The sequence below is a fragment of the Microchirus variegatus genome (genome assembly GCF_963457635.1).
Source record: "Microchirus variegatus genome assembly, chromosome: 15".
Lineage (NCBI taxonomy): Eukaryota > Metazoa > Chordata > Actinopteri > Pleuronectiformes > Soleidae > Microchirus > Microchirus variegatus.
In genome coordinates, this window is record NC_139816.1 from 24,320,752 (window position 1) to 24,334,117 (window position 13,366).

A 13,366-nucleotide genomic window follows, 5' to 3' on the forward strand; every position below is an offset into this window, starting at 1 on the left:
ATCAATAATCAATAATCTGATTATTCACAAATAAATAATCAATAATCTGATTAACATAGAGAACTGGTCCAGATCCAGATCCAGACCCGGACTCAGATCCGGACTCAGATCCAATAGTGTGAGACCTGGAGTGGTCATGGTCCTGCAGTGTGAAAAGGTCAAAGTTCAGAGTTCAGAGTCAACAGGTCGACGACACTCTCAGCTACGCTGGCTAACGCTAGCTAAGCTCTTATTGGCTAGCCTGTGGGCTGACTGACCAATCACAGACTCTCTAACCCAAACAGCCAACCAATCAATGAGTGACTTGATGATGCGGCGGCGTATGATTGGACGGGACAACAAAACAACAACCACAAACTTGAGAACCAATCAGAGAGAACGAGGTGAGAGGAGCTGGAACCTGACTGGTTAGTGGTGAAATGGTGGGAGGAGTCGGGTGATTGTGATGTCACACTTTCACAGAGGGGTAAAAATGGGGCGTTGCCACGCTATCACAGCAGCGAACCCCGCCCTCCCCGACATGACTCCACCCCTTTAGCCCAGAATATAACCACTTACCATTAATGGGCACTTTACACAGAGAAGATAAAAGAGAAGAAGAAGATAAAAGAGAAGATAAGAGAGAAGAAGAAGAGGAAGAAGAAGAAAGGAGACAGGGTATAAGCAACAGATTTAGCTTGAGCCTACCTAACCTACTGCTAACACACAGCGAGCATGAATTATATTGAAACATAGCTTTTGCTTTTGCTATTTTTAGATGATAGGCGCTGGCAGAAACTAACCCTAAGCTAACCTAGCTAACCTGACTAACCCAGCTAACTGCTGAACTGAAGCCTGAGGAGAGAGTTCCCTGTCAACATTATTTTAGCCTAGCAGCGCAGTTAGCATCTGGGCATCCAGAGTTTCGTCTGTGTTGATGTATTTGTTCGGTCAAAGCTAAGGTAGGTTTTTAAAACATCAAAACAAATGTGTCGAGCCTTTTATTATATTTAGCGGATTTAGCATGTTTATGTGATTAGCTTGTTTAGCATAATTAGCATTTTACATGTGATTAGTTTGTTTAACATAATTAACTTGTTTGTGTGTTTAGCATGTTTAACTGTTTAGCTTGTTAAGCATAATTAGCATGTTCATGTAATTAGTTTGTTTAGCATAATTAGCATATTTCACATAAAAAACCTTCATAATAAATAAATCCAATAAAAAACTTACAAATTAGTTAAAATTTTAAGGTCAAAAGTTTTACTTTTCTGATTCTTTTAATAATAAATCAAATCCTTTCCTCTTGTCATATTTTTCTCCCCCCGTCCACGTGGGCGTGTTGTGTCCATGCAGAGGTCGGAGGTCACAGACAGACGTGACGTCAACACGACACGCAGGAATGTTGTGAATGCGTGAATGAGTGAGACCACCGTCGTTTTCAGAAAACCACAACAAATAAGTGATTAAAATAATAATATTTATCAAATTATAAATCTGAAAATGAAAAGAATAAAGTATTTAAATATAAAAGTTTGACCCCCCAAAAATATTGAAGAATTAAAAAGAAAAAAAAAAAATATTTTGTTAAAACTACAAAAAATGTAGAAAGTTAATAAAATTCATGAGAATGAATTAAAACCCCCCCTAAAAGAAACAAAAACTGTTGAACGAGAAGCAAACAGGATGAATGAGCCAGAATATCACTCTCTCTCTCTTCTCATTCTCTCCATCTTCATCTATCTCCCTCCACCTGTCTGTCCACTTCCTGTCTGTGTGAGCAGCTAAGATTTTCTGTCCTACAGAGGAAAAGAAGAAAAGTGTCTCACCCAAAATGGCCGTTGGTACGAAGGGATCTTTGACCACGACACATCCGCAGCAGAAGACAGGAAGAGGACACACAGACAGACAGACAGACAGACAGAAGGTGGACAGGCGGTCATACAGGAAGTGGGCAGGCAGTCAGAGAGGAGGTGGACATGCAGACAGACAGACAGGACAAAGGAAAAAGGAAAGAAGGAAAGGTTTAGCTCCGCCTAATGTGACTGAACCTCAGTGAGATTAAAATAATCCAGTTTGTGGTTAATCTGTGTTTGGTTTAGTTATGAAAACATGACGTAAACAGTAATGTAATTTATGACTTAAATATGAATTATGATCAAACATCAGTTACTTTGTTTCTGTTACAATCATTTAAATATGAGGACGTTTTTTAAAATGATATAATGTCACAAAAAATGATGGTGGATCTGAGAGCAGATCACAGAAACATCCCAGAACAAGACCCAGTAAAGATCACAACAGCAGACGTCCAAGATACAGTGTCCAAAATGAAGAGCTGGTCAGAACCAGGCCCTGACATGATCCACATCTACTGGCTGAAGAAGCTAACCTCTCTCCATGACTGCCTAGCAGTACAGATGAACCAACTGCTGCTGTCTGGGATCTGCCCAGAATGGTTGACCAAAGGCTGGACAGTCCTCATCATAAAGGACCCCCAGAAGGGAGCAGTACCATCCAACTACCGACCTATAACCTGCCTCAGCACAACATGGAAGCTCCTATCAGGCATCATCGCCACAAAGATGATGGTTCAATACATGTGCAGAACCCAGAAAGGAATTGGCAGTAGCACCTGTAGACTGTAAGACCAGGACCACCAACCTGTGCACTGTATCGACTGACGATAAGAAAGCCTATGCCTATGTCACACACATACATTTTGGAATGCTTGCAGGTGTACAATATCAACAGGACTCTTCATCAAGAACTCAGTGGGACTGTGGGAGACAACGCCAGAGGCCAAATCAAAGCCCATTGCACAAGTGAGCATCAAATTGGACTATGGACATGCTCTGTTCCCCCCTGCTGTGCTGCATAGGCCTGAACCCCCTCAGCCAGATCATCACAAAGAGTGGCTTCGGATATCGATTCCAAGAAAGACAACAAATAGCCACCTCTTCCACATGGATGATCCCAAGCTGTATGCCAAGAGTGAGCGAGAAATTGACCCACTGATCCATCTCACCAGGATCTACAGCTGAAACCCAGCAGAGAGGAGGAGCCAGAGGAGCAAACATGGAAGAAGAAGCCCATGCATGGCATGTTCCATCATCAAATTGAAGTGAATGATATTGGTAAAACATACCATTGGCTGGAGAAAGCTGGACTGAAAGACAGCACAGAGGCGATGATCATAGCTGCATAGGAGCAGGACCTAAGCACTAGATCAATAGAGGCTGGGGTCTACCACACCAGGCAGGACTCAAGGTGTAGACTGTGTAAAGATGGCCCTGAGACAGTTCAGCACATCAGAGCAGGGTGTAAGATGCTGGCTGGGAAGGCATACATGGAACGTCACAACCAAGTGGTTGGAATAGTGTTCAGGAGGTTGGACTGGAGGTCCCAGGACCATGATGGAAGACACCTGCAAAGGTGATTGAGAATGACCGGGCTAAGATCCCTATGGGACTTCCAGATCTGGACAAACTGCGATGACTTATGGTAGTACATAAGCAGCAGAAGAGAGCAGTAGTGATGGATGTGGCAATCCCAAGTGACAGCAACATCAAGAAGAAGGAACATGAGAAGCTTGGGAAATACCAAGGAAGAGCTAGAGAAGATGTGGAGAGTAAAAGCAACTGTGGTCCGAGTGGTAACACTAGGGGCTGTAACTGTGAGAAAGTGACTCCAGGAACCACATCTGAGATCTCTGTCCAGGAGAGGACATTCCTAGGAACAGCCCAGATACTGTGTGTGTGTGTGTGTCTCTGTGTGTGTGTGTGTGTTACCTGGGTAGTAGGAGTTAGGTACTGTGGTACTGATGGTGTTTGTCTTCAGAGTGAACGAGGACGGCGACGAAACAGCTGCACAGACACAGAGACACAGAAACATCAGCTGTTTACTGTTTGATTACTTCTATAAAATAAAAACATGCATCAATATGATGAATTAGATTTATTAATTTCTCGAGTTAAAAAATCTGGGAAATGATGTTGAAATTTGACAAAATAATAATAATAATAACAATAAAAAAAATGTGAAGATGGGTCATAAAAGAGGAGGGGGAGGAGGAGAGCCCGGGGGAAGGTCGACTCCTCCTCCATCATGTGTCAGTCACTTTGTGATAAAAATGTGTATGTGTGTGTGTATCAACTACTCACAGCGTCCGTTCAGTGTGTGTGAGTGTGTGTCCACCATGGTTGTGTGTTGGGAACTGTTGACCATCAGAGTCATTTCCTGTCTGGAGCTCAAAGTTTCCTTTCTCTTCTTTGCCAACTTCCTGTGAAGACAAAACATCACAGAGTCAAAACCAGGGTCAGGATCAGGATCAGGATCAGGATCAGAGAGAGAGAATCTGTTCCACTGCACAAACACTCAGAAAAACACTCAGTCCATTTGAAAGACTGGATGTATTTTCTCTCTTTCTATTCTGAGTGTTTGAATAAAAACATCCATTTGTACGATTGCAAACACACACGCACACACACACTAGCAGGTTTAACCCTGACCTGAAAATGTAAAAGGAAAAACAATATAATGAAATATATAAATAACTATGAAAACAACATGCTTTTAAACTTAAAAGTATGCCATCAGTGAAAGCTGTGTGTGTGTGTGTGTGTGTGTGTGTGTGTGTGTCTGGGTTAAGATGGAGGACGGTGAAAGCGCCCTGAGGCAGAGTGATGCCCTCCTCCCCCTCATGTCTCCTTTTCTTCTGCTGTGGTTCAGTCAAAGAAAAACCTGCAGCGCTTCTTCTACACTCACGCACGCACGCACGCACACATACGCACAGAATCACTTTGTCCGATTTTTCTTCTTCTGAAAAATCAAACTTTCATTTCCTGTCGTTCATGTTCATGCAGACATGACCTTTGACTCCTAACATCCATCCTGACCTTTGACCCCTCCACACACCCACTCTACAGAGGTGAGTGTAAAGAGATTGAGTGAGTGTGTGCGTGTGTGGGAGGTAAACTCGCTTAACTGACAAGAGACTGCAGCAGAATGTGTGTGTCTGTGTGTGTGTGTCATGACATCATCAACAAGGTATCGGAGGTTGATTGATTTAGCAACACTTAACTCACGCACACACACAATGACTGCATGTCAAGGCTAATCTATGTTAATCTAATGAGAGACATGACAATGCTGTTAGCAGTAATGTGTGTGTGTGTGTGTTTTGGTATGTTGTTTCTCCTTGTAACGCTCATTTGATCAGACAGGTTTATTACAGCCCACTAATTCTATTAACCCTGCCCCACTGCACGCACACACACACACACACTGTGACACACCCACACACACACTGTGATACACCCACACACACTGTGACACTGACACACATAATTAGTTTAATGACATCAGGTTTTCACCACGTTAAAGGAGTATGTGGGGTCAGAGATCACGTGAAGGGATCAGGCTGATGCAATGGGTAAAGGTCATAGATGATGTTAGGGTCAAAGGTCAAGCGGTGAAGGTTACAGGCAGCGCAGTCAGGTTACTTACAGGTAGTAAGTGTAGGACTGAGAGTTTCTTCGTCTGAGTGGTGAAGGGGTGGGGCAAGGGGCGGGGCGGGCAAAAGGGTGAAATGGAGGGAAAAAAACAGAAAAAGAAAAAAACAGATTAATGTCTCATAAAAAAACAAAGATGATCAATAATTGTATGTGGAGGAGTGAGAGTGGGGGGGGGGAGAGCCACATTCACTCGTGAATGAGTGAGGAAGATGATGATGCTAAGCTGAGCTAATTTGACATGATGGAACGTGTTTTCAATCATCATTTGACAAACTCTGATCAATGTTTTTTTTAAACATTTTATGAACGAAACAGCTCATGGATTCATGGAGAAAATACACCCTGAAGATCTGCTTTACTGTTCCCACTTCCTGTAATGAGTCTGACCTCCTGACCTCTGTCTGCTTCAGGAGAGGAAATCAAACACACCAATCAACATTCAAAACCTCATTATCCACCAACAAGCTCCACCCTCTTTCTCTTCACACTTTAATATCATTTACAGAAAATCTGAGCACACACACACACACACACAGTAACACAAAAAAACACACACAGTATTTAGCCTGAAGCCACTCAACTCGAGGCGACTGGAGAAAAAAAGAATAAAACTCTCTTTCATCTAAATTTCTCTCTTATCCTTAACGTTCTGTGTGCGTGTGTATGTGTGTGCGTGTGTGTTTTACTGTGTGTTTGATGTTGGAGAATAAAGTGAGTCCATGAACAGTTTAATGGTGATTACTGCAGCAATCTGCTCCATTCTTCATCCTCCTCATCGTCGCTGTGACTCTCTCTGTCTGTGTATGCGTGTGTGGGTGGGCGTGTGTAACTGGTCACATGACTCAAGTTGAACTCAATAATAACTAATCTGTGGATCAATAATCTCACCGTTTCTTCATCAGCAGGACGACACCAAGGAAGATGATGATGAAGAGTAAAACCCCAGCGATGGCTCCAGCGATCTTCACCGTGTGATCCGACTGGTTCCCCTGTTCTGGTTCTGGTTTTCTGGTGGCAGCTCCTGAAAGCATTAACCACAACAGTGTGACATCACTTCCTGTCGCTGTCAACATGTTAGATCTCAGCGTCTAACTACCACTGACCTGATGATGACTGTCACTACCTACCACTGACCTGAAGATACACGCATATACATATACAAGTTTATATGATTTACAGAAAGGGTGCAAGAATTATTTAAACAAAATTAGGCATGTGCATAAATTTAGGCAACCTTGTCATTTTATTGATTTCAACACCTTTAGCACTAATTATTAGAACTCAAAACTGGTTTAGTAACCTCAGTGACCCTTGACCTCCATACACAGGTGAATCCGATCATGAGAAAGGGTATTTAAGGAGGCCAATTGTAAGTGTTTCTCCTCTTTGCATCTTCTCTGGAGAGTGGCAACATGGGAGCCTCAAAACAACTCTCAAATGACCTGAAAACAATGATTGTTCAACATCATGGTTTAGAGGAAGAATACAGAAAGCTATCTCGGAGATTTAAGCTCTCAGTTTCAACTGTGAGGAATATTGTGAGGAATGTGAAGACCACAAGCACAGTTCTACACTAGAAATAAGGGTTCCAAAAGCGTCCTTCTACAAGGGTTGAGGTTCTACCTGGAACCATTTGTTTCTGAAAAACCTTTTCCCAAAGAAAGAGTTTTTCAAGGGTTCTTGGTAACGCAAATGGTTCCAGTAAGAACCGTTTTGATCCAGAGAACCCTTTAAAACCCTTCCTGAATAAAAGATTGTGTGGGTTATTGGTGGAACCCTCCAAAAGGGTTCCAGGTGGTACTGAATTTTGGGTTCTTGTTAAATGTGAGCCAAAATCATCACAATTAAAAGGAACAAAGACGTAAACTACATCAGTCTGTGTGTATTGAATGTATATACTTCACAAGTTTCACTATTTGAGTTGAATTACTAAAAGAAATGAACTTTTCCACGATATTCTATTTATTGAGATGCACTTGTATATACATATATGTATATGTGTATATTTACCTGAAGATTAAATTATAAGGCCCTCTCTCTCTCTCTATATATATATATATATATACAAACATGTATATATATTTATAATTATGTATACATGCATGTATATATACTACATACATATGTATGTTTTTATATATATATATATATATATGTACACACATGTACGTATATACTGTATACGTATGTATATATACATGCATGTATAGTGTAAATGTACATTGTTTAGTCTCTGGTGTAAGTGACAGTGAAGATAAAGAGCAGCGTCCTCGTCCTCTCACTGAATAATGTGATGAGATGTCAGTGCCATAAAAAAACCCATTACCCTGTGTGTGTGTGTGCGTGTGTGTGTGCAGGTGTAATATCCTTCCACATGACTGTAGATGAGAAACGTTCAGGACACGACGCTGCTGTTGAGCTGTGTAATGTGTCATTTTAGACCCACTACACTTTTCCAATCAGAACCTGACAACAGCCATCAGTCACTGTGTGTGTGTGTGAGAGAGAGAGATGTACAACTTCCTCTGTGTGTGTGTGATAGTTTTTATCTCACTGACAAAATTAAATACATAATAATAATGATAATAATAACGGATGTGAAACCTTAATGTAATGTTCTACACTTCAGAACCACTTTTTCTTTACTTTCTGTTTGTCTCTTCAAGGTCAAACAAACAAACACACGCACACACACGCACGCACACACACACACACACACACACACACACACACACACACACACACACACACACACACACACACACACACACACACACACACACACACTGCTCGCAGGCAGAGTGAAAGCTGCTGTTTTCAGTTTAAAGGCAATGAAAACACTTTGCTTTGAAGGCAGAATTTATCTTTGTGTGTGTGTGTGTGCGCGTGCATGTGGTGTTTCTTTTATGTGAAAGTGAAGCTGTTTTCTGCTTCGGGGCTTCAGCCGGTCACACTGAGTGGGAGGTGTGTGTGTGTGTGTGTATTAATGTGTGTCACCAGCAGGCCTCTAATACTCCTAACAGCTGTCTGCCTCGCACACACACACACACACACACACACACACACACACACACACACACACACACACACACACACACACACACACACACACACACACACACGCACACAAGCACACACACACACACACACACACTGTAAAAAAACTGTGAGTGGAAAGTTTCCACTTTGAGGCTGGTAAATATTTAAATGTAATTTTCTGCCTCTGTGTATGTGTGTGTGTGTTTGTGTGTGTGTTTGTGTGTGTGTTTGTGTGCTCTCTCTCTGTTGTATATTAATGAATCTGACATTGACTGACACACACACACACACACACACACACACACACACACACACACACACACACACACACACACACACACACACACACACACACACACACACACACACAGGCTGCAGCAGAGCTTCATTCAGAGGCTCATAGACAAAGCTACGGTTTTAAAGTTTCCTTCAGTGTCACAGTGTGGTGCTGATGGTTAACTGTGTAACCCTGGTTCTCTGAAAACAGGAAGTGTTGTCAGTGAATTCAGAGTGAACAGTGTTTCACTGTGTTTATTACATCAGTGCATGTCACACACTTTGTCTGTGGAACGCTTCTGAAAGACTGGAGTTCACCAGTTTTTGTTAATGAATCTGTGTGTGTGTGTGTGCAGTGTATCTGACCTGTCAGCTGTTTGTCTCCAGCCGCTGGAGCGATGCGTATGTACGGTGTGGTGAGCTGCGTGACGATTATAGCAGCTATTCATCCAGGAAGGCATGCAGAGAGAGAGAGACACAGAGAGGGAGAGAGAGAGAGAGAGACACACAGAGAGAGAGAGGCTGCAGCAGTGTTTGACCAGAAGCAGAAACATTAGTCTCATGCAGAAAGAGTTTTTTGGTTTTATATAAACATGTAATAAACAGTTTATGACTCATTATGATGCAGATATTTAGAAAACAGATTTTATCCACTTTAACAAAAGACCCATGTTATACAATCTACGGCAGTTTAAGTCTCTGATATCTCCGTCGCATGTCTATGTCACATCTTTATCTCACTGTTAGACAGACTTTTCCAACAGGAAACTGAAGTTTGTAAACCACTCACTCTCCCACACCAAAGTCTATAGAGAAAATCAGTGATTTTAACAACCACAGTGGAGTTGTTGATCCACTGCTGCCTCCATCAGTAAGTCCAAATGTCTTATTTTGTCACTTCAGTGTTTGAAATCCTTTGTTCAGGTTGACCTCGGTGACACAAAGTGACCACATGAGGCAGCAGTAGAACAGAAGCTCCTGTGTCCCCGCGAGCTAAAATCACACATTTTCTCTATGTATTTTGGTGTGGGAGAGTGAGCGGTTAATGAAGTCCGCGTAACTGTGAGATAAAAACGCGAACATGTTTTCTTCACCAGCAGCAGGGGGCGCTCACAGCACAGTCAGCTGTATGTCACAGAACTATTCATAAAAAATCCTGAGCTATCTAATGATCTGTCTGTCATAGCTGCATCACAACAGGTCACAGACAGCAGCAGAGAAACACAAGCTCATCAATCAATCAATCCGGTATTAGTAAGCTCAGTTGTGGGTTAGGACAGACCTGTTTGATGTGTGTGTCTATATGTGTGTGTGTGTGTGTGTGTGTGTTCACTTTCCTCTTTACAGTCACATCAGCTGTGTTCACTGTTATCACTACAAAGCATCATGGGTAAAGGAGGGGGCGGAGTTATTCTCCTGGGAGTTGTGGTTGGCTGCTGCCGTGTGACTGACAGGTGTCAGGAGACCAGCAGAGCCAATCAGCATCTGGTGTCGTTATCTCCAACAACTGAGCTCCAATAAAGTCTGATTAAAGTGTGTGTGTGAATCTGTGTCTGTGTGAGTCTCTGTGTTTGTGTGTGTGTCTTTGTGAGTCTATGTGTGTCTGTGTGAGTCTCTGTGTCAGCTCGTCCTCGTCATGTCATTGGACATGTCTCAGTGAAAGACAGGTGTCCAGCGTAAGCGTCCATCTGTGGACAATTACACTTCTGGATGGGAGCAGCATGGTAACCATTAGCCTAGCGCTCCATCTGTGTGTCATTACTGGGAATGGCTGGTTAGCTCGTTAGCTCATGGCTAATTTAGCAGTCACATCCTGGGAGCAGGTCCATACTGGTAATGATGCTAAGTGCTAGGATTACAACAATAAATGTTTCAAAAATAAAACGATACTGACACACCTTTCAAAGTCAAATGCACTCTAAATAAATAAAGACAAAGTCTGCACCTTTCAAAATAAAATATGCACCTGTACTTCACCCGTAAATATTTCTGAACTCATCACGTCAAATAAACAAACTTTCAAAATAAAAAAATAGCACAACTTAAATAACATTTTATTTTCTTACATTCAAACATAAACTACAGACACTCCGTCAAAATGAAAAGCACTACATGTCCTTACCTTTAGTGGCCACTCGAACACAGTCAATCTTTGTCTCCTGTTAGAAAGAGAGCAAATTAGTTTTTTGCACACACATACACGCACCCTCGCACGCACACACACACGCGCGTCGTAAACAGAGCAGACAGAAGGCAAATGGCTGTGGATCAGTGCCTGTGCTGGCATTTAACAACTACAACACACACACACTCACACACAGATTGTATTGTGTGTTAATTATTGACATTGGGGGGTTTATAATTGGTGTGTGTGCTGAATAATGCAGCAGCAACAGTAGAGCTTTTTACTGTCGCCCAACCACAAAGACCCTCTGCTGTGTGTGTGTGTGTGTGTGTGTGTGTGTGTGTGTGAGGGAGCATGAATATTCATGAGCTCTTGTGGCTAATTTGTCAGCTATTTGTTAAAACCAGAAAGAAGCAAGATGTTCTCTTCACCAAACCTGTCTCACTGTTTGTGTGTGTGTGAACAATCAACCATCATTACACACACACACACACACACACGCACACACACACACACAGCCCCACGGCAGCCCATTAGTGTCGCTGGTCAGACTGCTGGAACTCATATAACACATTAAACTCTGTGTGTGTACGTGTGTAATAAAGTGAGTTTTTTTGCACAGACATAAATGTTTATCTGACATCAACACTAAATGTGTCATTTATGTGTGACATTAGCATTAGCTCCAGGACAGTAGTTAGCGCACCATTAGCCTTAGGAGAGTGGTTAGCTTAGCATTAGCTCTAGGGGAGTAGTTAGCTTAGCATTAACTCCATAAGAGTGGTTAGCTTAGCCCTAGATTCAGGAGAGTGGTTAGCTTAGCATTAGTTCCAGGAGAGTAGTTATCTTAACTTCAGGATAGTGGTTAGCTTAACATTAGTTCCAGGAGAGTAATTAGCTTGAGTGAGTAGCATGACTTTAAAAATTATGTTAGGTGAGTTTGAGTCATGGTGGTTGGTCAGAAAGATGATGTCATCACATAAAGAACTTACCCCATTGGCTGAGCTCACAGCCTGATAGTAGATGCCATAACTCTTATGAGGCAGCAGAGGAGCATTCCAGTAACCATTGTACGTCCTGTTATCACCTACACACACACACACACACACACACACACACACACACACACACACATAGGCTGTTTATCTTCACCACTTCCTGTTGACTTGCTGTTGACTTCCTGTTGACTTACCGACACAGAAGGACACCGGTGTCCTCAAGTCACTCATGGGCAGCTCTGCACTGAAGTAATACTGAGAGTTGAGCAGTGTTGCGTTCTGGAAGTGGACAGGCACAGGGTAACACCGCAGGATCTCTGCAGTACCTCTCCTCTGCCTGCGGGGTCGCTCCTCCTCCACCACCACCTGGTACTTACTGCACGCGCGCACACACATGCACGCACGCACGCACGCACATACGCACACACACACACACACACACACACACACACACACACACACACACACACACACACACACACACAGTGGGTTGGTTAGTTGGCACTAACTAGTCTGTTTATATAAAACTAATGCTAAGCTAACATTGTTTTATATTAACTAAAAAACAGAAAATGTTTCACTGACACACCACTGCTAATGCTAATGCAGCTACTTCTTCTGCTAATGCTACACATGCTGTTACTTATACTGCTAATGCTATACATGCTGCTACTTCTTCTGCTCAGAGGCAGAGGTAGAAAGGTGGCAAGGGTGGCACTGGACCAGTTGCATTTTGAATCCTCCTGTACAGTGTTTGGCACTATGTACCACAAAGAGTTGTAATCCACCTTACAAGCAGACGGATGGTTTGGTACTTTGATAATGTCTTCGTTAAAACCTGCACTATTTTTTAATAAGCTGTGTTTTACATTTTGTACATGCTTAATATATGCTTAAATATACTTTCAACAGACTCTGATTGTTAGAGAAACAAATTCATTGTCTTAGCCAGTGGACCCCCTGAAATAATGCTACACATGCTGCTACTTCTTCTGCTAATGCTGCGAATGCTACATATGCTGCTACATCAGTCACACTTTCATAAGTTTAAAATATTTCTCACTCTCTTTGTTTAGCATAGCATGTAGCTTAGCTAGTCCAGGCATTTGTTACAAAGTTTTAGTTATGATGACATTAATTATTAACTATTGATCATTAACCTGATTAACTTTAAGTTAAAAAGAAGAAGTTAGAAACAATTCATGACTCAGCAGATTAAGGTCATGTCTGACAGAGTCAGAGTGTGTGTGTTTTAAAAAGCTGTTGTTATCTTCAGTCCATGACAGCGTCCTATGATGTCCTAGAGTTAAACTGTTAACCTGGATTAATTTGGTTGAGCATATGCGGATTGACCTATGGTTATGCCCCACCCCCTCAAACACAGATGGGCCAATCAAGGCAGTTTGAGCTTCACTCTGAACTGACACTTTTCT

The 13,366-nt window shown here is 42.2% G+C and overlaps 1 protein-coding gene across 5 annotated transcripts in view; it reads right to left on the minus strand.

Annotated features, from left to right (window-relative positions):
- The window catches only part of LOC310937161 (receptor-type tyrosine-protein phosphatase mu-like), a 95,957-nt gene that overhangs the window by 29,201 nt on the left and 53,390 nt on the right, over nucleotides 1-13,366 (minus strand). Inside the window, exons 15-23 of one of the 5 annotated variants that reach the window (XM_083901366.1) lie at nucleotides 12,128-12,309; nucleotides 11,928-12,022; nucleotides 10,933-10,969; nucleotides 9,177-9,251; nucleotides 6,384-6,516; nucleotides 5,488-5,520; nucleotides 4,143-4,261; nucleotides 3,771-3,845; nucleotides 1,809-1,835 (exon numbers count right to left, since the gene is read on the minus strand). In XM_083901366.1, coding sequence (XP_083757492.1) covers nucleotides 1,809-1,835; nucleotides 3,771-3,845; nucleotides 4,143-4,261; nucleotides 5,488-5,520; nucleotides 6,384-6,516; nucleotides 9,177-9,251; nucleotides 10,933-10,969; nucleotides 11,928-12,022; nucleotides 12,128-12,309 — 776 coding nt within the window. The remainder of the gene's footprint in view (nucleotides 1-1,808; nucleotides 1,836-3,770; nucleotides 3,846-4,142; nucleotides 4,262-5,487; nucleotides 5,521-6,383; nucleotides 6,517-9,176; nucleotides 9,252-10,932; nucleotides 10,970-11,927; nucleotides 12,023-12,127; nucleotides 12,310-13,366) is intronic. The other 4 variants (XM_083901369.1, XM_083901368.1, XM_083901367.1 and 1 more) reach the window with 4 other exon arrangements.